General features: G+C 39.4%; 1 protein-coding gene and 1 pseudogene across 1 annotated transcript in view; one reads left to right on the top strand and one right to left on the bottom strand.

The window, feature by feature from the left end:
* The window catches only part of JADE3 (jade family PHD finger 3), a 120,800-nt gene that overhangs the window by 51,911 nt on the left and 42,608 nt on the right, over positions 1-26,281 (top strand). The window contains exons 2-4 of the mRNA XM_040468981.1: positions 88-144; positions 924-1,003; positions 19,042-19,199. Coding sequence (XP_040324915.1) covers positions 99-144; positions 924-1,003; positions 19,042-19,199 — 284 coding nt within the window. The 5' untranslated portion in view covers positions 88-98. The remainder of the gene's footprint in view (positions 1-87; positions 145-923; positions 1,004-19,041; positions 19,200-26,281) is intronic.
* On the bottom strand, positions 15,990-16,096 carry LOC121026178 (uncharacterized; annotated as a pseudogene).

The raw sequence follows: 26,281 nt of genomic DNA on the forward strand, positions 1-26,281 counted from the left end.
GATCTATAGGGCAGTGTTGACTGCCCCCTGGGATGGATGGATGTTGTGTGTATTGACTGTTTTATTCAGTGTTGTTCTCTTTCCCAGGATGCTCCAGGATGAAACGCCATAGAACTCTCAGCAGCAGTGACAGTTCAGATGACTGTGAGTAGAACTGGCCAACAGGTGGTAATCTCTGTATCTCTTTGAGGACTTATTCTTTGACTTAAGCTCTTTCATGTTTCTTTCAGTGGTTAAAAAAAATGTTTCTAGGAAGGAAAGCTTGGGGTATTATTTTTCTTACTTAAATTTCATTAGAAATAGATAAGTTAGGTGGGAGGATTGGGTTTTTTGTGGCATATTGCATTTTTTTTCACTTCTCATTTACCAAAACAACAGAAGCCAAATCTAATAATGATTTAACAGTGCTTTTCTGGAAAGGACAAAAAAGTATGGGAGCATAAATTGAGGGCCCCACAAGTCTAATTGTAACTCAGGTATTAAAGGTTTGATGGGATGAATCATCATTTGTAAAAGGCAACAACCTCATTAACAGTAGCATTTGGGGGAGGGCTGAAGGATACAGATTACTTGCCTCACATTTTTAGGTTTTCCAGTTGCTTTTGCAGATACTGTTTCTCCAGGTGGAACATGAATCATGTTATTCCAAAATGTTATGAGGTATGATTACACCCAATCAAATCTCCTCAGCATTAGCAGTGTCAAAGCTTTTACATGCTGGGAGGTCATCTATAAATGTCGTTAAACTCCATTATGAGTCTTTCTTGATTGCAATTTAACTGTTTTCTTCAGTGGTATGAGATCACTGTGCTCTTCTCCATTAATACCTTTCATATTCTCTTGGATGACATTGAGTTATATGACATTTAGTAATATCAGCAAATAAGAAGTCTCAGTATTTTTTTTCTAATTATCTTTTTCAGGTCCTTCCACTTCCTTTACTCCCAGCTCAATGTATAGGAGCAAGTCAAAAATTCCAAAAGAACACAAGAAGCCTGCTGAGGTGAGATCAGATATTCAATTTTTAGACATATGCCTGCATACCTCCAATGCCCAGATCCTGGAGATGTGAGGATTAAGCTATGTGCCAGTGGATAGACTTGTTTTCCTATGAACTTTTTGGTTTTTAAGAACGATTCCATTTTCTTTTCCCTTTGGGAAAACCGTAATCTTCACACTGATTTCATTTTGGTGATGACGCTTTTAAGTACCTGGCTTTAGAATATAAAACCTTCCCTAACCAAGAATTCAAAGGGAAGCCAGAGTTGGGGAATTGGGAAGGACCCAAAGATCTGGTCTGTGATTGGAGAGAGCTAAATTGGCAGGTGGGAGGCAGTGCAAGTAGAGATTGATGAAGAGGTGATGGATGGAGAAGGGAAGGACTAGGTTGAAGATCTGGGCTGTGGGCTTTGATGGGTCTTTACAGCCTTCAGATGGGTCTTTACCCTCCAGCCCAAGGAGAATGGATCACTCCTTGCGAGGCTGGTCATCTTCTGCCCCAAGGACAGCAAAGTGCCAGGGTTGCACTTGGACTTGGTTTAGTGGATCCTACAGACTTTCCTCTGTGATAATTAAATGATGAGAAACTGACATTGTGTCTTCACTTCTATGAGTAGACTTCCTTAGCTGCAAAGGAAAAGGAGTGTATTAGTTAACTGTTGCTACATTACAAATTATTACAAAATTAGTGGCTTGAAGGGACACCTGGGTGGTTCAGTCAGTTAAGCATCCAACTCTTGATCTCGGCTCAGGTCATGATCTCACAGTTTGTGAGTTCAAGCCTCACGTCAGGCTCCACACTATCAGTGCAGGGCCTGCTTGGGATTCTCTCTCTATCCCTCTCTCTCTACCCCTCCCCTGCTCATGCTTGCTTGCTTGCTTGCTCGCTCAGGTGCGCTCGCTCTCTTCTCGCTCTCTCTCTCTCTCTCTCTCTCTCAACAAATAAACTTTTTAAAAAAGCTTGAAGAAAAAAATTAGTGGCTTAAACAGCACACATTTATTATCTCAGTTTTTGTGGGTCAGGAGTCTGGGCACAGCATCCCTAGGTTCTCTGTTCAGGGTCTTTCAAGGCTGCCATCAGTGTGCTGGTTGGGCTATGTTCTAGAGGTTCTACCAGGAAAGAACTCGCTTCCAAGTTCATTTGGATTGTTAGCGGAATTCATCTCCTTGCAGCCAGAGGACTGAAGTCCTTGGGGTTTTTTTGCTGGCTTTTGATGGAGGATTACCCTCTGCTCCTAGAGACTCATAGTTTTTTATAGTGTGGCCTTCTCCATACATAGTCTCAAAACATGGCAGCTTACTTTTTCAGAGCCAACAAGGGGAGAGTCTTTTGCTCCAGTCTGCTAAGACTGAGTCTTATATGACATAACATAATCATGGAAGTGATATCCCATCCCATTTGCCACATAACATAACCTAGTCAAGGGAGTGACACTCCATCATGTGTGACATATCCTATTGATTAAAAGCAAGTCACAGGTTCCACCTACCCTTACGCAAGGTAGGGGAGGGGCATCGCTTTAGGGTGTCAGCCCTAAAAGAGCATTTCTTTCTTCCTTTCTCAGTGGTCACTTTTCATTTCCATCTTTTGCTTGGGATCTTCCTGGGCACAGTAAAATATCAGAGTATATTTATATGGATCCGTTTCATGCAGAAAAACTTAGGGAGTAAAATGCATATAAACAGAAGCAGAACAAATTTGCCATGTATCCAGAGGAGTCTTCGACTATAGAATGGTGAGAAAGAAACTTTGCTACTTTTCCATTTAGACAGCCAGTCCTAGAGCATGAAGTGACTCTCTAGTTTTGGGTCTTGAGTCCTCATACCTCCAGTTCAGCGAGAATAGCAGTCTTTTGTTGCAAGGGATAGGGGTCCTGGGCTACTGGAAGCAAATATTTGACTTTATATTTCACATTCTACTATAAAAGAGAGAACCTGATATTGTAAAACAAAACGAGCTTTGGCATTAGAAGAGAATGAGTCCATGTTTTGCTTTGCTGGCTTATTTCATCTTGCTGAAATAATTTGTTTTGTCATAAAACACAGACATTATTTATCACAACTACCTCTCATAGCTACCGTTTATTGAAATTTTATGTGCCAAGAGCTTTATATTAGAGAATCTGATTGTTTCCCCAAATTAAGCAATTTATAAGAATCTCCTTGGGTGATTTTAAAATTTTTATTTAATTACTTCATTTAAAAAATTTAAAAAATTAATTTTATTTCATTTAAAAATTTTATTTAATAACTATTTAAAATTTTTATTCAAAAATTTCATTTAAAATTTTTATTTAATAACTTACCTATATCAGTATGGACTCACGTATATTTATTTTATACTTTGGGCTATAATCCAATAGTACATAATTTATTGTGTTGCTCAAGTTGTTTCATAAATCAGTGAAATCATCTCTTATTTTTCGCTTCAATTCCATTGATTTCTGTTCTTATTTTTATTATTCTCTTCCTTCTTGCTTTAGGTTTACTTTGTTCTTTTTCTAGATTCTTCAAATGGGTGCTTAGGCTATTTGAAACTTTTCCTCTTTTCTAATGTAAGAATTTTAGTTCTATAAATTTCCCTTTAAATTTTTAAATATTTTTGAGAGAGACAGGGAGAGAGGAGAGAACGAGTGGGGGTGGGGCAGAGAGAGAGGGAGACACCGAATCTGAAACAGGCTGAAGGCTCCGAGCTGTCAGCACAGAGCCAGACACTGGGCTCGAACTCACGAACTGCGAGGTCATGACCTGAGCCGAAGTAGGATGCTTAACTGACTGAGCCACCCAGGTACCCCTGTGAATTTCCCTTTAAACACTTCTTTAGCTGCATCCCATTAATTTTGATATGTTTTTAGTATATGTGCTGCCGAAGCAAGCACAATTTTGACATGTTTATTTTCATTTTCATCCAGTTCAGTGTAGTTTTTATTTTCCTTGAGACTTCCTCTTTGACCCATGGCTTATTTAGAAGTATGCTGTTTAGTTTCCAAGCATTTGGAGACTTTCCTGCTATCTTTCTGTTAATTGATGTCTAGTTTGAGTCCATTTTTGATGGAGAACATAATCTGTACAGTTTTACTTCTTTTACATTTGTCAAAGTTGGTTTTAAGGCTAAGGATATGGTTTATCTTGGTAAATGTTTCATGGGTACTTGCATGCTGTTTGTCGTGCTGTTGTTGAGTCCTACTGGATGTCAGTGTTCTTCTCTATCCTCACCGATATTCTGCCTAGTAGTTTTATCTATTGTTTAGAGAGGGTTGTAGAAGTCTCCAACTGTAATTATGGATTTGTGTATTCCTCCTCTCCGTTCTGTCAGTTTTGCTTCATATATTTTGAAGCTCTTTTGTTAGGTGTATTCATATTTAGGACTGCCATCTCTTGGTAAATTTAGCATCACTTAATGTCCCTCTTTGTCTTTGATAATTTTGTTTGCTCTGGAGTCTGCACTGTCTGTATTAATATAGTTTTTGGCTTTCTTTTGATTCATGTTTACATTGTATGTGTTTCCATCCTTTTACTTGTAACTTCTACATATGATTATATTTGAAGTGAGTTTCTTATAGATGATGTATAGTTGGGTCATTTTTTATTTTTATTTGTTTTTTATTTTTTTCAATATATGAAGTTTATTGTCAAATTGGTTTCCATACAACACCCAGTGCTCATCCCAAAAGGTGCCCTCCTCAATACCCATCATCCACCCTCCTCTCCCTCCCACCCCCCATCAACCCTCAGTTTGTTCTCAGTTTTTAAGAGTCTCTTATGCTTTGGCTCTCTCCCACTCTAACCTCTTTTTTTTTTCCTTCCCTTCCCCCATGGGTTTCTGTTAAGTTTCTCAGGATCCACCTAAGAGTGAAAGCATATGGTATCTGTCTTCCTCTGTATGGCTTATTTCACTTAGCATCACACTCTCCAGTTCCATCCACGTGGCTACACAGGGCCATATTTCATTCTTTCTCATTGCCACATAGTACTCCATTGTGTATATAAACCACAATTTGTTTATCCATTCATCAGTTGATGGACATTTAGGCTCTTTCCACAATTTGGCTATTGTTGAGAGTGCTGCTATAAACATTGGGGTACAAGTGCCCCTATGCATCAGTACTCCTGTATTAGTTGGGTCATTTTTTAATCCACTCTTTCAATCTCTTGTCTCTTAATTGGAATATATAGGCCACTTAATATAATTTTAGTGTAAACTTTTGGTATGATTTAGTTTAAGTCTGCCATTTTGTTGTTTGTTTTCTATTTGTTCTCTCGTTTTTTGTCTTCCTGTGGATTACTTGAATATTTTTTTGAATTCCATGTTGATTTTTCCATAGTGGTTTTGAGTGTATATCTTTGTGTAGATTTTTTTAATATTTGAATTTTTTAAATATTTATTTTTGAGAGAGAGAGAGCGTGAGCAGGGGAAGAGAAGAGAGAGAGGGAGACACAGAAAGGATTCCTAAGCAGGCTCCAGGCTCTGAGCTGTCATCACAGAGCCTGACCAGGGCTCGAACTCACAAACTGCGAGATCACGACCCAAGCCAAAGTTGGATGCTTAACCGACTGAGCCACACAGGCACCCCTTTGTGTAAATTTTTGTTAATGTTTATTTATTTTTGAGAGCGAGAGAGCTTGCATTAATGGGGGAGGGGCAGAGAGAGAGGGGGGCAGAGGATCAAAAGTGGGCTCTACCCTGATGAGAGGCTCAACCTCACAGACCATGAGATAATGACCTGAGCCAAAGTCAGACGCTCGACTGAGCCACCCAGGTGCCCCTCTATTTGTTCTGTCTGTTTTTTGGTTCCTCTGTTTTATTTTCTGTCTTCCTGTGGATTACTTGAACATTTTTTTGAACTCCATGTTGATTTTTCTGTAGTGGTTTTGAGTGTATATCTTTGTGTAGATTTTTAGTGGTTGCTCTCGGGAAGCAACCTTTAAAAAGGAAAACCTTTTCAACGTGGTCTCGCCATTTTATCACTTCAAATGAAATACAGAAACCTTAAGCACTGGGGCACCTGGCTGGCTCTGTTGGTAGAGCATGTAACTCTTGATCTCAGGATCATGAGTTCAAGCACCACACTGGGTGTGGAGCCTTCTTAAAAAGGAAAACAGAAAAGGAACCCTACCACCATCTAGGTTCATTTATCCACCCCCACCTTTATAATATAATTGTCTTAAATATTTTCTCTACATACTTTGAGAACCGTACTAGACAGTGTCATAATATTTGCTTCATCCAACGAACATCATTTATAAAACTCAAGAGGAGGATAATCTATTATATTTACCTATATTTTTACTCTCGTTCTTCCTTTTATTGATGTCCCAACTTTCCCTTTGTTCATTTCCTTTCTGTTTGAAGAACTTCCTTTAGCCATTCTTTTAGGGTCAGTATGCTGATGATCACGTCTCCTGGTTTTCCTTAATCTGAGAATATCTTGGTTTCACCTTCATTCCTGAAAGATATTTTCACTTGATACAGAATTCTGGTTTGACAGTACTTTCCTTTCTGCACTTGAAAAATGTGCTGCTTCTTTGTGGCCTCCCTGGTTTCTGGTGAGAAATCTGTTCTCATTCAAATAGATGCCCCCTGCAGGTAATCAGTCATTTCCTTTCCAGTTGCTTTCAAGACTGTTCTTTGTCTTTATTCCCAAAGTTGGATTATGATGTGCCGGGACATGGATTTCTTTTGGTTTATCCTGTTTGGAGTTTGATCACCTTCTTGAATCTAAGTTTATATCTTCTGCCAGTTTGAGGCAATTTTCAGCCATTTTTTCTCCATCTATTTTTTTCAGCTCTGTCTGCTTTCTCCTCTTCTTTTGGGTCTTCAACTGCGTGAATGTAAGATCTTTTGTAATTTCCCCCCAGGTCCCTCAGACTCTTCTCTTGTTTTCAGTATATATTCTTTCTTCTGATCAGATTGGGTAATTTCTCTTGTTCACTGATTCTTTTTGTTCTGTTAATTCCATTCTTCTTTGAGCCTCTCATGAGGTTGTTATTTCAGTTATTGTATTATTCCATTTCAAATTTTTTATTTGGTCATTCTTTACATCCTCCATTTCTCTGCTGAAACTTTCAGTTTGTTTCAAAAGTGTTTGTAATTTCTTACTGAAGCATTTTTATGATGGCTGCTTTAAACTCCTCATCGACGATTCCAGCTTCTGTGTCATCTCGGTATTGGTGTCTGTTGATTGTCTCTTCTCATTCCTAGTTCTTAGTATGATGAGTGATTTTCTTTTGTATTCTGGACTTGTTTGGTATTACATTATCAGACAGTAAGTCTTATTTAAATCTGTTTTAGCAGGCCTCCATAGTAACCAGGCCAGTGGGGAAGTGGGGTGCTGACTCTACCACCAGTTTCAGAATTTCTAGACTTCTATCTTCTGTTATCTCTCTAGGAAGATGGTTCTGTTATCTCTCTGGAACAGGGGACACGTGTCTCCCTACAACCTGGTGGGGGTGGAAATCCCTACCTTGTTGCCTCTACTGATAGCAGGGCGAGTGGTGGTGGTCAGGGGTACTGCATTACCAGTGGATGCTAGGGACGGCGCCAATGTAAGAGAGTGTTTGAAATTTGTTATTGCTGTGGGCACCAGAGACTTCTCTAATTCTTCTGGTGACTTTGTTTTTGTCTCTTGTCTTGGATTAGAGTCTTCTGTCTGTGCTCGTCCTCCGAGAGATTCTGTCTTTTGCAGCTCTCCCAGCATAAGCCACTGTTATTATCGCTGGAGGCTCAAGCATGGTGGTAGAGTACTGGGGAGAGACATTGTTCTCTAACCTTCTGATTATATCTCAGTCTTTGAAATGGGTAGTGGTCCCGTTTCTGGGGTGAGATGGGGGAAGCATACTTTAGGGGTAGAGCCTTTTTTTTTTTTTTTTTTTTTTTTTTTTGCCCTTGCCTCCTGTTCCCCTGTCTGCCTCTAGCAGGTAGCCTCTGGAAATCTGTCTCTGTCCTTAGAATTCTCCCTCCTCTAGATGAAGGCTTCTTTCCCCCGCCCCCTACGTTGTAGGCTGAGGTTGGATGCTTTTCCCTTCTCCCTGGCACTAGTGAAATTACATCAGTGCCATCACCTGATATCCTTCCCCTGCAGGTGAAACTTTTTGTTCAGCAAGGGAGCCAGGACACAGAGCACCAGGGACCTAGACAGCACCACTGGGGGAGCTTTCTCCAGGTTTCCCACCATCCTCCCTGTGAGAGCCTAGTTGGGTTTCTAGGGAAAAAAGCTTACAAGAGGGTTGGAACCCCCCATGACTATAGCCCCAGGAACTTCATTCTCTCTTGGTTGTCCCCACTTTGCTCACAGCAGTTCGTCAAAATTTCTGGGTTAAATTTCTGCTGTGGCTTCTGCCCCAGGGAAGCAAATGCTCCTGTCCTGTGTCTCCCTGCAGGCATACCCATCTTTCCTTGAGTTGGCCGTTTGTCCTGTGACTCATTTCTCTAGGGGACTTACCAAAAAAAATCGTTAATGTTGCTGCCTGTCTTGCCTTTTTCTCCTTGTGAGGATGGGAGTTTCTTTTTTTCTGACTGAAGTCTTATGTTTGTAATGGGAGTTTGTCATTGAAATGCAGTAAAAATGATTGTTTTCACTGGGGCTTAATTGGCTGCATTAATAGATACATATTTTCTTTGATGCTTAGTGCTTCAGTGAGATTCTGGTGTATGACCACCCCTGGTTTATCCTCTAGAGAAGAGTTTCCTACGGGTGTGTGAACGTATGGTTCGGGGGCTTTCTTTGGTAACTTCTGCAACTTGTATGCAGTTTTTTAAGGGTATGTTTTTAGTGTGTGTGTGTGTGTGTGTGTGTGTGTGTGCGCGCGCGCGTGCGTGCGTGTTAGTAGCCTTCATCTGATTCTCAAAAGGGCCTGTACTCTTAAAGGTGTTTTGGTTTTTTTTTTAATTTTTTTTTCAACGTTTTTTTATTTATTTTTGCGACAGAGAGAGACAGAGCATGAACGGGGGAGGGGCAGAGAGAGAGGGAGACACAGAATCGGAAACAGGCTCCAGGCTCCGAGCCATCAGCCCAGAGCCCAACGCGGGGCTCGAACTCACGCACGGACCGCGAGATCGTGACCTGGCTGAAGTCGGACGCTTAACCGACTGCGCCACCCAGGCGCCCCTTAAAGGTGTTTTTAAAAAGCCAGCTTTGGGGCGCCTGGATGGCCCAGTCGGTTACGTGTCGGACTCTTGGTTTCGACGCAGGTCATGATCTCACATTTTTATGAGTTCAAGCCCTGTATCGGGCTCTTTGTTGGCAGCATGGAGCCTGCTTAGGATTCTCTCTCTCTTCCTCTCTGTCTCTGCCCCTTCCCCACTTGTGCTGTCTCTCTCTCAAAAACTAAATGAACTTTAAAAAAATAAAAATAAAAAATAAACAAAAATCCAGTTGTTATAGAAAGAGCACATTGTACCAGATGACTAATTTGAATGTATTAAAAAGTCTTCTTTCTCAAAAGCCTGGATATTTTTACATATATTAGTCTGACTGGTCTATAAAACATGTCAACCTATCTTAAAGGATTGATAGCATATCATCTGTAGCTCTGGAGTCTCATTTGTGTGTCCAGGACTTTCATAGCAACAGAGCGAAAGCTCGTGTATTTTAACTCCGCAGAGAACACTGCAATACCCTCAAATAGAGCCTATTTACACCCCTTTGCCTGTATTTCTAACATGCTTGATTCTTTGGTTTTCTGACCCACAGGAGACAAAAACTACCAGGCTTGCAAATACACACTTACTGTACAAGAAAGGGATAGTGAGGGATGGGAGAAACACTTGCAAAGTAAACCTCAGATGTCATCTTGTGTGTTCAAGTGGCCCCGGTCTCCAACCCAGACTCAGTTGCTCCCCCGCGTCCATTACCAGGATGCATACACCTCTGTTTGGCAGTGGGCGAGGGGAGTGATCAGACCTTCCTGAGCTGCCCCAAAGCACTTCGCTTTATGGTAATTGATGTTTCCGTTGATGTCAACCCCAAGCCATCAAAATGTCCTGTTTGTTCTTTATAAGAAAACGGAGAAGTATTTTAAACTATTTAAAAAACATTTCTGTGAAGAACTATTTACATGGTCTTCAAAGTTTTCAACTTAGAAATTGAATAAGCTTTGCTCCATTGGAAAAACTAGCATGGGACACAGTGTCTTGAACAGTACAGGCTACTTCATCATCATATAAGAACGAGCTTGGATTCTTTACCAGGTTTTCTCTGCCTCAAGTGGTCGATTCTTTTAGATAACCTACACATCTTTTTTTTCACCCTAAGATTGTATAATTCTAAGAAAATCCCTTACAGTTAACTCCTTTTGATTAAATACAGTTAACCACGCGCTGTTGGGAGGTCTCATCTGTTTGCGGTCATTTATGTATAGTTTCAGATTTCAGTGACAATGAATCACAACTGGTCTGTTTCTTTGCTACATTCACATGGACCAGGCAGTTTTCCCGTTTGTGTCATACAGGAAGTAAATGTTTTTTTGGCTTTTCCTCTAAAAAATGTCACCGAAATGTTCAGACTGGCTGTGCTTTAAGAAACTGCCCACTGAGAGATGTTAATGAGAGCAGTAAAAGCCAGAGCTGTCCATGAAGGACATTTTCATTTTGTGGCTGTGGCAGGTTAAGCATTGATACTCTAATTGAATTCGTAGTGAGTCCTCCTTTGTTTCTGCAAGCATCCGAGAGGCCAAGATGTACATGCCCTGTTAGACTTGGCCTAGCTGCTGGGCTGTATGTTAGCCCGTGAATCCCCTCTTTGACCATAAATGAGCAGATATCTGGTAAGTACAAAGGTTTTTTTGTCTCAGGCACTTTTGGGGAAACTACCAGTGCATATAAAACAGGCATACAATTAAGAACTTCTAAAACTTCTCAACTTCATTACCTAGGTCAGTGTCAGCATCTAGTTCCTTCATTCATAATCTTTCATTTAGCATCAAACGCCAGGTTGTATTTTGTGAAGTTTCTGTGTTACCTTGTGGCTCATGGAGTGTTTTCTGAAGTTTTTGATGGGCCTCTTGCTTGGGAATCCTGTCTTTGGGAGCCAGACCATGCACGTTTTAGTTGAGCTGTGAACTCTCATCTCCTTTATCCCATCGATGATTCCTTTATGGACTAGATAGATAGGAGAACTCAGCTACATACTTCTTTCTGCTTTTGGAAGCAAAGCTGAGACTGTGATGATGATAATAGAATAATAGCCGCAGCTAGACTTTGTTTAGCAATTATCATGAGTCCAGTACCACGCTAAGCCCTTTACGTAAACTCATCCATTTACTTCTTATAACAAGTGTTTTTATTACAAGGTGTTTTTATTATCCCCATTTTAGAGATGAGTGAACTGAGGCCCAGAATTTAAATAACTTGTCCCAAATCAGTTGGTGAATCCAGTAGACCAGTCTGGGTAGACTGTTCCTGGTCCCATCTTAATTTCTTTAAAAAAAAATTTTTTTTTTGAGAGGGAGAGCGAGAATGCCAAGCAGGCTCCGCACAGTCGGCACAGAGCTGGACGCGGGGCTCAGTCTCATGAACCATGAGATCGTGACCTGAGCCAAAATCAAGTTGAATGCTTAACTGACTGAACCACCCAGACACCCCCATATTCCATTCTTTGAAGACTTTTAATTTCATTTTTGACTATATAAAACATTTGCCTGGTTCAGATATCCAACTGTGACCTAAAATACGTTCAGAGAGGTCCAGCTTTGGTCTGTTTCTCATCCCTATTTTCTCCCCCCTCCTGAGAATTAACCATTTTTTTAAAAAAGCTTTTCATTTATCCTTTTATTGTTTCTTTATGAAAGTACATACAAATATGTGTATATGCGTGTGCCTCTGTGTGTGTATAAAACGCACACCTCTACCCAGGATACGCTAAAGCTATTTTGTTTGCTTGTATTCATTAAAAAAATTCCTTTTCTTATCAAAAGCAGATTCATGAGACCAGTTTGGTAAATATATTTCATATCACTTTGCAGATATCTTCCTAAGTACTGAACTTGCATTCCTATCCCTTCTTCGGCATTTTATGTTCTGCCTCATGCTTGGGATATTTCTACAGCAAGATAAAGCAGACTCTTGCACTCTGCCTTGAGTAAAAATGCTTCTCTGGAAACCTTGGGTCTGATGCCATTTAATCTGACTAGCTTATAAAATTGAAATCAGGCTTATCATATAAGTCTGCTATTTTTCTCTAAAAGTGAAAGGAAAATTATAATAGTCATTAGATTCAGCCTTCATTTGCCTAAGGAAAATAGGTATGAATTGATTGGTGTTCCTGCAGTCAGGTTTCCAGACTTCACAGAATGTCTGTTCCCTGGAGGTTTGGTATTTCTGAAGCCGTGGACAAGGGCCAGATTTCACTGGCCTCTGCTTTTATATCGCTTTGTCTAAAGTCTTCAAGTTACTTTTTCTGTTTGGTAAACATGTGTATTAGTTTCCTGGGGCTGCTGTAACAAATCACCACAAACTGGGTGGCTTAAAACAACTGGAATTTATTGTCTCACAGTTCTGAGGCCAGAAGTCCAAAATTGGCCAGGCTATTAGGGGAGATTCCATCCTTTGCCACTTCTAGGTTCTGATGACTATCAGCATTTATTGACTTGTGGATCAGTGAGTCACTCCAAACTCTGCCTCCCTGGTCACACTGCTTCCTCCTGTTCTGTCTTAAATCTGTCTCTGCCTTTCTCTCGTAAGAACACTTGTCATTGGATTTAGAGCCCACCCAAAAATTCTGGGATGACCTCTTCATCTCAGAGTCCTTAAATTATTTATGTCCACAAAGATCCCTTTTCCAAATAAGGTAATATTCACAGGTTCCAGAAATTAGAATGTAGGCATATCTTTTGGGGGGCCACCACTCATCCCACTACAATATGTTTCCAGGCTACTTAGGAAACTATACAGGACAGATGTTCATAAGCAGTTACATCAAGTGTAAAGATACAGCTTAAGCTATATGGTTAGATGGTGTGACGTATATTAAGTCTGAAGCATGATTTGCAAATCAGTTAATTTATTTTGCAAAGTGTATCACATGGAAAACAATGAAATATTTTAGGAGGTTGAAAATACTTAGCTTTAGTATTCTTTCCAGATCTAACATAGGATTTCCCACAGCATACTCTCTCCCAAAGACAGTAGTTTATTAGCACAATTGTAAATTGTCACCACTCCTTAACCACTGGCTCATTAAAGGCTCTCTAGTCATTTATAGAAATGGATCAGTGTTCAGGAAAATGGTGATTGAGATTTTCCCCCTAGCCATGCAGAACACTAAGCTCTATGCAGAACATGCTAAATGGATATGTCTGTGATCCTCTCTTACCCCCTTATACAAAGAACTTTGTAATAAACCACCAGTTTTTTTTTTTTCTTGTAGACAGCTTTCTCCCTGCACAGCACCCAATTATCTTTAATTGGCTAAGATTCTTGGTAGGTAGGTCATTTTGTTGCCACCTGGCCACTAGCATGAAGTTTAAGGTTGGTTTCCTTCTCTACTTTGCTCAGAGCATATTAATTCTAAGTCATCCCTAAGTGAAAGCAACAGGCGTTTGCAGGGTTCTCCCTGTAAAGTAGCAAATGGAATGAGTCTTTATTCGTTTAAATGGCATCATTTGATTATGTGATAATTCAGTCCTATACTCTGAAATGTTGTCAGTTTAAGCAGAAGTGCACCAACAGAGAATTAACTGCTTTATTAGATCACGCTCTGTGCCTCTACTCCACGTTACACAGAATTTGAACAGCGCTTCTCCTCAGAGAACCTTTATTAGCATTAAAGGCTAAAATGTTTGATTGATAGCATTTTTTTCCTTTGACCTTCCAGAAATTTGCACATGTTTACCTTCAGCCTGCCAGTGGTTGGTTGAATTTTTTTAGAATTAGAAATTAGTAGATGACGTATAGACCAGGGTATGTATACTTTCATGTAAAAGTATATTCCCTCATTGCTTAGACCTCAACTGGGCCTTCATCACTGAAATCGTTGCCAGCTTAGCTTACGATCTCATGGCATGCTTTTTTCTGTTGTTGAGAAGGCAGAATCACAAAGCTTAGGCTTCCACGGCCATTTAAGTTATCTTTCCAGGCTGGTAAGCATATTTCTGTGCCCCTTAGTCACCCAGGGACCCTTTCAACCAGAGGATGACAGTACGTCAAACTTTAGATGGATCATGGTTCCCATATTGTCAGTGCCTAATTGTACTTAGGGTACAGAAAATGAGCTATGAAGAATCTCTTTGTTTCCCTGAGTCCAAGTTGTGGCTGTACTCACATGATCATCCTCTATCTCTGTCCTTTGAAATTATCACACAGCTAGGGCTCCCTTGCCAGGGATAAGGTTAAGGCTCGTGCTGGGATCCTCTTGGCTGCCACAGTAGACATTTCATTCCTATCCTCCTCACCTCTGAGGAGTTCACTGAGAGCAATAAAAACTGATAAACCAGATAGTAAAAGGTTAAAAAAGACAATGAAACTAAGGGCATTTTTTTTTTAAAGATCTAAGTACAAAGATAACAAATAGAATAAAAATATGAACCTTAAATGCAAAAAAATACTGTAATTAAAAGAGCAAAGAATACGCATCTGGTAGAGAAAGATGCACAAGGAAATATAACACGTGTAATTATCAAATATGACAGTTGAGACCAAACATCTGAGTCATGCCAGTAAATATGAATGGGCCTAACAGCTATTAAAGAAAAATATTATTTTGGCTCACAAAACAAGACGCAACTATATGCTGTATACAAAAATATACCTAAAACACCTACTCAGAAAGGCTAAAAATAGAGATGGACAGAGGTATACCAGGAGGACGGTAGGAGGAGGAGTGAGCCTGATAGTAGACAAAGTAGAAATCAAGCCCCCAAAACAAAGAAGACTTTTTAACATTCTTTGAGTCTGTTTATTTTTGATAGAGATAGAGTGTGAGTGGGGGAGGGGCAGAGAGAGAGGGAGACACAGAATCCGAAGTGGGTTCCAGGCTCTGAGCTGTCAGCACAGAGCCTGACATTGGGTTCGAACTTGCGAACCGTGAGATCATGACCTGAGCCAAAGTCGGACGCTCAACCTACTGAGCCACCCAGGTGCCCCAAAGAAGACTTTTTTATGTTAAAAGCTACAACTTACCATGAAGATGTAATACTTCAGAGTATTTGTGCACTGAATAATCCAGCAACCACCTTTCTGGAGCAAAAACTATAGAAGAGTCAAGGAGACGTAGGTGGAAACACACCAACCATAGGGGGCTTTCATACACTTCTCTCAGTCTCAGATTAAGTGAACAAAAAAATAAGTGAGGATATAGAAGATCTAAACAACTTAAGCAGTAAGGTACATCTGATTAATATCTATCAAACTCAAACCCTTGATATTAGAGATAATAGATAATACACCTCCTCAGATGTCTGTGGTACACTTACAGAGTGATCACATATTAAGTCACAAGGAAAAACATTTCCATTATGTAGACATGATGTAAACAAAAATTCTGGTCACAACGCAGTAAAATCAGAAATTACTAACAAAAACAGGAAGGTCCTTTCCTATGGAAACTTTAAAACCTATTAAACAACTCTTGGGTGAAAGGGGAAATACAAACCAAAATCATAGATTTTTTAAATTTTTTAATGTTTATTTATTCTTGGGAGAGAGAGAGAGAGAGAGAGCACAAGCAAGGGAGGGAGAGCAGAGAGAGAGAGATACAGAATCCAAAACTGGCTCCAGGCTCTGTGCTGTCAGAACACAGCCCAATGCAGAGCTCGAACCCACGAACCATGAGATCATGACCTGAGCTGAAGTCAGACGGTTAACCGACTGAGCCACCCAGGCGCCCCTGAAATCATAGATTTTTAAAAATAATGATTAGTTGAAAACATTCCATCTCAGATGTTTGTTCCATATCTTAAATTTATGATCAGAAAAAGGTGAGCATTGTTCCACCCACTCTTGATAAATCTTTAAATAAATATTAACTTAAGTTCTCAATGTTGCCATTGTTTAATTACAGTATACTAAATAAATATTATATTTTTCATTTTTTATATACACTTATAGCCAACAATAAGAGAGTTTCTACACTTGATCTTAGCCAAAAGGCCGAGAAGCGATAATAAGAGAGTTTCTAATATGTTGACCAAAATGTTTAAAGTGCATAGGAAAATCATAATTACCCCATTAATTATTAATATTGCTTTTCACAGTTTCTATATGCACCATCATTTTTATGATCCCACACTTCCGTCCAAAGTAGACCTCCCTATACTTCGCAAGCCTCTGCAGAAATAAATTTGAAAAACTGGATAAGATAGATAACTCTTATGAAAATACAGATTACCAAACTTTACTCCATTAGACTAAGTAGAAAGCTTAAAGTGATCAATTTCCAAAGAATAAGTAGAGTATGTTATTAGGAACTACTGCACAATAAAAGCACCAAGTCCAGGGGCACCTGGGTGGCTCAGTCGGTTGAGCGTCCAACTTTGGCTCAGGTCATGATCTCACAGTTCGTGGGATTGAGTCCCATGTTGGGCTCTGTGCTGACAGCTCGGAGCCTGAAGTCTCCTTCCGATTCTCTGCCTCCCTCTGTCTCTGCCCCCTCCCACTTGCGTGCACTCTCTCACTCTCTCTCTCTCACTCTCCCTCTCTCAAAAATAAGTAAACGTTAAAAAAAAAAAAAAAGTTTTTAAAGCACCAAGTCCAGATGGTTTCATAGGGACCAGTTAGTCCCAGTAATTCTCAGATTATTCTAGAGCATTGTTAACAGAAGGAAAATGTTCTAATTCTTTTTATGAAACATGCATAACATGGATACCTAAACCTAAAAGACAAAGGCAATTAAAAAAAGAAAACTTCAGATAAATATCACTCATGATATAGAAATAGTAAATAACGGAAGACAGAATACAAAACCATAGTAAGAAGGTATACCATGACCAAATAACATTCATTCCAGAAATGCAGAATTTGTTTGGTATTAAGAAATACAATATTATCATACAGTATATTAATATATAAGGAAAGTAATTATATAATTATTCTCATATTCACTGAAGAAGCCTTTAACAAAATTCAGTACCCAGGCCTTCGAAAACATTCAAGAAAAAAGGAACTGTAAGATAATTTAACATATATACAATGTATATACACCATACACTAGGTGTATATACTAGGTCCTCAACCTAGTATCTTAGTTGATAGAGAACACTAGATGCATTTCCCCCAATTTCAGGAAGAAGGCAGATGTGTCCACTATCCCCAATACTATTCCAAATGTTAGTGCAATATCTGCCAATTCCATTAAACAAGAGAAACCAATTAGAGACAGAAGACTAGGTAAAGAAGATATGAAATTCTGTTTGCAGATGATATGATAATATACCTGGAAAACCATAGGAAAATCAATGATAAGACTAACGCAAGCAATAAAAGAATTCAGTGAAGTTAACATATAAGATCAATAGCTTTTATAAGCAGTTAGAAGATACAAACGTGCCTGGAACATGTTGTAAGGTAAAGAACTAAGGAAATACTCAAAAAAGGATGGGATGCATTGAAAGAGCACAGATGCTAGGCAACCCAAAAGAGCTCCTAGTGATCAAAGGTGAAACAATTTGAGCAACAAAATAAATAACGCTAATACTAGATTATAACTGGAAGAATAAAGAAATATTTACAAGTCTATAATGATCGAACTAAACAATTGAAAAATAAGGGGGAAGAAAGGACATCTTTCTTACAGAGCAATTCCAATCGATAAATGTAGGACTGAGAGACATAGAAAATCACCATTAGAACACCACAGTAATAATTGTTGCAGGCAAGTTATCCACCAGCGGATGCTAAAGTTTGAGGAGAAATGGGATATTTTTATAATCTCAAAGTATCTCCTCTAGGATATTTATAAATTACAAAAGGAAATACAGTAACCTAACAGTGGAGAAAACCAGCAAGACACTACATTAACCAAGCGATCAAGTTTAATATCACCACTGACAGGACATTGGCATTATACATTGCTGATAAAATGGAACAAGAAAGGCACAGCATCATTTCTGTGGTGTTCTTGCCAAAAGCGAATAGCTTTAATCATGAGAAAACATCATTCAAATCCAAATTGTGGGGATATTCTCTAAAATACGTGACTAGTACTCTTCAAAAGTGTCAGGGTCTTGAAAGACCAGGAAAGACTGAAAAGGCCTCACATACTGGAGAATACTAAGGAGCCATGACAACTAATTGCAATGTGGGATTCTGGATTGAATTCTGGAACAGAAGAACATTAATGGGAAAATCAGTAACATTTTAATAAGGTTAATTAATTAATTAATTAATAGTATTACAGCAATATTAATTTTCTGGTTTAGGTAATTGTACTTTGGTTATGTTAGATATTAACATTAGAAGAAACTGTATGAAGGGGAGCTCTGTACTATTTCTGTAACTTTTCTATGTGTCTGAGTAAATAATTAAAAAATAAAGTGATGGCTAAATAAATAACTATAAGTTATCAAAGGATACTTATTGCTTAATTTGAAAGCATTAAAGGTTGTTTGTTTTATACAGTTTTAGAGTAACCTGTATTGTTGATTTAAATTCAAAGAGCCCTCAGAAATAATTCAAGAAGAATTTTCTTAAGTTTATTTATTTATTTTGAGAGACAGAGAGAGAAAGAAAAAGCGAGCAGGGGAGGGGGAGAGAGAGAGAATCCCAAACAGGCTCCATGCTGTCAGTGCAGAGCCCGATGTGGGGTTCGATCTCACAAATGGTGTGATCATAACCTGAGCCAAAATCAAGAGTTGGACACTCAACCGACTGAGCTGCCCAGGCACTCCAAGAAGAATTTCTTTACTCTTTATTAAATTCAGAACAAACTGGCTTCCCTGTCGGTACCTCAAACACTTTCCAAATAAAAGTTGATCTGGCCATTTAGGAAGTTAAAGGTGTCTCTTGTTGAAGTGTAGAGTGGGTGAGGATAGTCTTTTTAAAAGGAGAACAGTAAATGGTTTTAGTTTCCTAGTGATGGTCTTCTCAAGATGTGTACAATGTCTTCTCAGGTATTCCGGAAGGACCTCATCAGTGCCATGAAACTTCCAGATTCTCATCATATTAGCCCTGACAGCTATTACCTCTTTGCGGATACATGGAAGGAAGAATGGGAAAAGGGAGTCCAGGTACCAGCCAGTCCAGACAATATTCCACAGCCTTCTGTCAGGTACTTGCTTTGACTTAAGGAATGAATGATCTTACGGTTATCTGTGCGCTGGCTGGGGAGAGACTTTGAATGGGTAATGATACGTTTATAATACAAAGTCATATACTGCCACCAGTGGCAGATGGTCTGAGGCTAGGGTAGGCCAGTAGTTAAAGTCAAGCTCATTTATTTAGGGATATAATATGTGCCCATTCGCAGGGTTAAACTATCTTGAAGTCCGATCTGAACTTGTGATAAGGTTTTAGAGACTAGGATTTCCAAGTCTACTAGCATTTACTAGTCTTTGAAGAGAAACAACATTAATGACATAACCTTGTAAGAAACCTATTAATACATAATCCCATTAGAAGTTGCTTCATTTTAATAGGGGCCTTGTCGTGATAGCATCTGTAAATAGAAGGCCAAAACATACAGTCTGTGAAATGCATAAACCCAAATGAAAGGGGATGAAACTGGAATATCGGGTTGGCTATAAGCACATAACCTTCATTTACAAAGACTTGAGAAGAAAGTTTAAGTAGGAGAGGACTTTTCTGCCAGAGAAAGGAGTAAGTTCAGCTCCTCAAGAGCGATGACTGGGGTGCCTAGGTGGCTAAGTCAGTAATGTGTTCCACTTTGGCTCAGGTCATGATCTCACGGTTCGTGAGTTTGAACCCTGTGTTGGGCTCTGTGCTGACAGCTCAGTGCCCGGAGCCTGCTTCGGATTCTGTGTCTCCCTCTCTCTCTGCCCCTCCCCTGCTCCCAATCGATCTCTCTCTCTCGAGGTCTGTCTCTCTCACACAAACAAACAAACATTAAAAATTTTTTTTAAAAAAGAGTAATGACTGGTTTGGAAGCCGTTTTTTCATATTGGTCTTTGTGTTTTCCAGTGCTTTGCACAAAGGCTGGCATGAAATAAAATGCTTGGTATGAGTTTTGAGTGCAGAAAAGAAGGAAGGAATGGAAGGAAAAGCACCAGATAAGGGGACTGGTGGGACCCGCTGCTCACTATGAGAATTACCTTATTGTACATCTTATCTTTTTCTGGCACATGTTAGGTTCCTAAAGGGCAGCAGTTACATCCTTGAATTCTGTGCCCCTCGCCTCAGGTTTTTAGGTCCTCGTCATGCCCCAGAAACACTTGTCAGATCACTTCTAGAAGCCCGAGCTCAGGCCACTCCACCCATGGAGAGAGAAAGCTCCACAGTCTTGCCCAGCACATTTCCTGAGCCTCACTAGCTCCGTCGTCATCAACGCCATCTCCTGTCTCCTCAAAATCAGTGCAGCATCATGAGTGAACACAAGAGTCAGACATTTTCATGTCCTTCTTGTCCGTATTTTCATATACCATAGCAGTAACACTGGGAAGCCTATATACATATGAACAGTCATCACAAATAGAGGAGCATAAAAATGGGTAAGAAAATGTGATAGTGGGCACAGGAAGGCACAGAAATGCGTGATGAGAAGAGAAAAGAAAGACAACAAGATGTGACTATAAGCTACCTAAAAGCAGAGCTCCTGTTGTCAAATAGGAGGTTTTCAACGCACACTTATTGATGTGAGGAGACTAGGACAAAAACAAAGAGGAAAATGAGTGGATGTTAGGAAAGAAAATTAATGAAGAACCAAAATACATTACAAGTAAGAAAAGCAAAGATGACGTTAGGAAGGGAAGGGCATAAAAACAAAGAAGATCAGGGAATAACAGTAAGTAGGAAGGGCTAATAATAAACCTTCTCTTTTAACCACTTGTATTTCCTATACTAAAAGTGAAGAGATTTTTTTCACTTTCTCAAGCACTTGATGGAAAGAGTTTATTGGAAGGAAACCTACAACTAACAAGTAAACTTTAATAGATCAAACTAGGAAATTGGGGTGGGTGGGTACCTGGGTGGCTCAGTCAGTTAAGCACCTGACTCTTTCAGTTCAGGTCATGATGTAATGGTTCATGAGTTCAAGCCCCGCATTGGGCTCTGTGCTGTGTCAGCAAGGAGTCTGCTTGGAAATCTTTCTCCCTCTTTCTCTGCCCCTAGCCCTCTCATGCTGGCGCTCGCTCTGTCTCGCTTGCGCGCGCTCTCGCTCTCTCTCGCTCTCTCTCTCTCTCTCAAAATAAATAAACTTTAAAAATGTTTTAAATAGGAAATTGGGAGGTAGGGGGATTTCACTAAGTTCTTCAGTCAAGTCTAGTTTCAGGTTTGTCACATGACCATCATGTATTTTTATAAATGTGCAGCTTGCCTTTTTTTTTTTTTTTTTTAAGATTCTCACGTGGCCTTTCCTCTCTGTGCACAGAGGGTGGGGGAGAGACAGAAAGAGAAGTCAAGATCTGGCATCTCTTTTTCTTCTTATAAAGACCCACAAACCCTATCAAGATTAGGTCTCCACTTTATGACTTCACTTAACCTTTGTTATCTCTTGATAGGCCCCATCTTCAACTATAGTCACACTGGGAGTTAGAGCTTCAACATTAAAATTTTGGGAGAACACAGTTCAGTCTATAACAACCACTAACCTACTTTCTGTCTCGATGGATTTGCCTTTTCTGGACATTTCATATAAATGGAATCATACAGTGTGTAGCCTCTGAGTCTGACTTCTTTAATGCAGCATAACATTTTCAAGGTTTATCCACGTAGTAGTAGTATGTATCAGTATTTCGTTAACTTATTATGGCCAAATAATATTCCATTGTATGGATATACCATATTTGTTAGTTTGTTCATCAGTCGATGGATGTTTGGATTGTTTCCATGTTTTAACTATTATAAATAATGCTGCTGTGAGCATTCTTGTACAAGTTTTTGAGTGGACTTAGTTTTCATTTCTCGTGGGCATGTACCTAGGAGTAGAATTACTGAGTCCTGTGGTAACTGTGTCTTTAACATGTTGAGGAACTGTCAAACTGTTTTCCAGAGCATCTGTATCTTCTGTTCCTACCAGCAATATATGAGGGTTTCATTTTCTCCGTGTCTTTACCAACACTTGTTATTGCCTGTCGTTTTGATTATAGCCATCCTGGTGGATATAAAGCAGATCTCTCCATAGTGTTAAGTTGCATTTGCCTAATGGCTAATGATGTTGAGCATCTTTTCTTCTTGTGCTTATTAGCCATGTGTATATTCTTTTTGAAAGAGAGCTTTTCTACTTTATTACAAAAAGAAGCCTTTGTGTGATTTTTTTTTTCTCTTCCTATGAAACACTGCTGTTCAGACAGCCAAAGTGAGTCACCTCGTCTTTACTTCTTTATGTTTCATCACATTCACTTTGGAATAGATGCCCTCAGCTGCTAAAAATCTGACCCGTTGGTGAACAAGGCAACAGAGTCCCCTGTTGACCCATTGGTGACCAGCGGTTTTGGAATGTCCCATTTTTATATACTACATTCATACATACCTCGTATATATTTTTTCTTTGGAGAAATTATTCAGATCTTTTCTCCATTTTAAAAATTGGGCTGTTTGTTTTGTTACTGAGTTCTAAAAGTTCCTTACATATTCTGGATATAAGTCTCTTATCAGACACATGATTTACAAATAATTTCTCTCATTCTATGAGTTGTCTTTTCACTTTCTTGGTAGTGTCCTTTGAAGCACAAAAGTTTTTAGTTTTGATGAAGTTTAGTTTGTTTTTTGCTTTGGTTGCTTCCCCTTTTGGTGTCATATCTAAGGAATCATTGCCTAAACCAAGATTTTGAAGTTTTGCACCTGTTTTCTCCCAAGAATCTTATAGTTTCATCTCCTACACTTGCATCTTCGATCCATTTGAGTTAACTTTTGTGTATGTTGTGGAGTGTTAAGGCCCAGCTTCATTCTGTCACATGTGGACGTCCACGTGTCCCTGCTCATTTGTTGAGCCAGCCTCCTTTTAGAAAGTGATAGGCGCGAGCCCCCGCCCCCCCCCCCCCCGCCTCAGTGCCATGCTGCTGTGGAAGAAAACACAATTCTTAAATTGCCAAGTAATCCTAGTCCTATTTTTACAAATCCCTTCTTTCACAAATCTACCAAGGTGACTTTAAAAAATGTTTTCCTACTTTGACTTGAGATGCTGATTTCTCTATTTATACTTCACTCTGTCCAACTATGTTACTTTTTTCCCCCACACTGTAAGACAGAACAGTATTTGTGTTCCTTTTTATTGGCTAATTTTCTAACTTTTTGCGTTAGTGTTTCTTTTTATATGTCTTCAGTATTGTTGTTTTCATAGATTACAAACCTCCTACCAGTTAAGGAGGTGCGTGGTAACAGTTGAGTTATTTACACAATTGAGAGAATATTTGAACAGTTTTTTAATTAAAAGATGGTAGCTTTATGGGGCACCTGGATGGCCCAGTCGCTTGTGTCCCAACTCTTGATCTCGGCTCAGGTCTTGATCACAGGGTCGTGAGTTCGAACCCTGCGTTGGGTGCCACACTGGGCATGGAGCCTACTTTAAAAAAAGAAGATAGTAGCTTTACTCTCAAAAGCCACAAATAAAAGTGTTTTCCTCTAATATAACTGCCAAATCTAAACAAATGTAAATGCTTTATAATTAGACCTTAGAATGATTGCTTTTAAACTGAAAACCAGTATCTTCAGTGATCATGTATTACTTTCATATAAAGAAGAAATGTTAATTGTTTAATTGTAAACATTCTTCCCACCTTCCAAAATTTAAAAAATCGTAAATCAGTGTGCATCAAGAGTATGATGACATTCCTTAATTCTATGCTAAAGGTTTTTAATAAAGACTCTAGCAGTTCACAATAGGATATAAGTAATATCAGAATGTAAAAGCAAAACTCTTCTAATCCGTTATTTTGGATCAGCTCGTCCATGTTGGTTTAGTAAAATGAAAACCTAATCAGTTAGTGACTTTATTTTCTACTGGTAGAAATCTCACTTCTCTAGAGAAAATATTCTAAAACATAAATTTGTTAGAGAAATTTAAGAATGAATCTAACGCAATACAATACAGTAGTCCCCCACCCCCCATTCACTGGGGATACATTCCAAGACCCCTACTGGTTGCCTGAAACTGGATAGTGCCAAACCCTGTGTATGCTATGTTTTTTCCTATACATACACACCTACGATAAAGTTTAATTTCTAAACTAGGTACAGTAAACGATTAAGATAACTAATAAAATGTAACAATTACAACAACATACTATAATACAAGTTATGTGAATGTGCTGTCTTCTCTCAAAATATCTCACCCTTCTCGTGATGATGTGAGATGATAAAATGCCTACTTGATGAGATGAAATGAGGTGAATGACATGGGCATCGTGACATAGCATTAGGCTACTATTGACCTTCTGATGATACATCAGAAGGAGGATCATATGCCTCCAGACCACGGTTGACTGTGGGTAACTGAAACCGTGGAAAGGGAAACCACAGACAAAGGGGAACTACTCCAGTTATTTAATTTAAAACATACATGAAAATATTGGGAAGTAACTCTTTACAGGTTCTTCTTTGTATTAGTCCAGATAGGCCATTTACTATAACAGACATCCCCCCCCCCCCCGCCCCCGCAAAGTCTCAGCGTATTAACACAGTGAAGGTTTTATGTATTGCACTTATCTCCATCCAGTGTAGGTTGGGATGTGAGTCACCTCTGCCCCATGTAGTCAGTCCTTCAGGGACTCAGGCTTTTTTATGAGTGGCTTCTCTGTTGGCTAGGTCCATTTCTACTCCCATCTTTCCCCGCAAAATTCTAAATCCAGTCTGCAGGAAAAGAAAAGACAATGTGGAGGGTTATACAGGTAGATTTGGGGGGTGCTAGGATTTGAAGTGGCTTATCCACCTATATTCCATTGGCCAGAGCTCACTCATTTGGCCCACCTGACTGCAGAGAAGGCTGGGGGGTGCAGTCTTGCTGTGTGCCTAGATGGAAAACGAAACAGTTTGGTGAGCACCTAGCATTTCTCTGCTACTCTTTGATAGTGGCATTACAAACTCAAAGCTCCGTGAGCGCAGGGACCTTACTGATACTATTCACCAATGTAACCCTGTAGTTGATGCTGTGACCTGCACTGCCCAAATTCCCATATAGTCTTAGGACCTTTCCACATGATCTCTCAACAGCATAATTTGACTTCTTACATAGCACCTCTGGGCTCCAAGAGTGAGTATTCCAAGAGATAACAAGTGGAAGCTGCTAGTCTCAAGACCTGGGCTCAGAAACTCGCATAGTATTATTTCCACCGTTGTTTTTTTTTTTTTTTTTTTTAATTTATTCTGATTTTTATTTTAAGTAGGCTCCATGCCCAACGCGGGCTTGAACTCATGACCCTGAGATCAGGAGCCTTGCTCTGTACCGACTGAACCAGCCAGGCACCCCACTTCCACCATATGTTATTAGAGCAGGTCACAGAGAGCTCCCGAACTGAAGGGGAGAGAAATAGACCCTACCTCTTGACAGAAGGAATATCAGATGATATGTGACCCTCTTCAATCTGTCCCAATAGTAATATTTTTAATGTTTGTGTTTCAGTTACTTGCCTAATTGCCTGCAGACAGATTAATCAGTTGGCTAGAGAAACTTAAATACTAATAAGCTAAACACTTGCTTTTTATTTATTACCTAATCCACAAGATTGTCAGAATGCTTCAGAATTTTATTTCCTAATGGACTTAAGTAATTTTGGATATATAGAAGTTAATTGACCTGATCCTTGGGGCTGTCATAAATGAAAAGGAGGGGAAAGTGATACAGCAGAGTAAGTGAAGCATATTTCAGAATCTTTGTTCTGGTTTTCAAGCCAGATCTTTCCCTCTGTTGCACTGTCCTTTCTGCAGTTGTTTCTTTAGCGTAGTGCAGGGTGTGTGGCAGTTGAGGGGAAAGGTGCAGACAATCACAGAGCCAGCTTGCACTGTAAGTTACAGCTGTTGAGATAAGTCTGTTGACTACCACAAGGAACTTTTGAAAGCAAGTTCAACAAATGAAGTTGGTGTTAACTTCATTACATGTTTTTAAGTAGACCATGGATATTTTTTTATGCTAGTCAACAATAAACAAGCTTCAGATCATTTTTTTTTTTGTTTAAGGTTTTCATTTGTATATTTAAATAGTGTCTGTTGCCACAAGGTTACAATGGAAGGAAAACAGTGCTT

Source organism: Herpailurus yagouaroundi, unplaced genomic scaffold (genome assembly GCF_014898765.1).
Source record: "Herpailurus yagouaroundi ecotype Mexico unplaced genomic scaffold, PumYag 67793, whole genome shotgun sequence".
NCBI classification, from domain to species: Eukaryota; Metazoa; Chordata; class Mammalia; order Carnivora; family Felidae; genus Herpailurus; species Herpailurus yagouaroundi.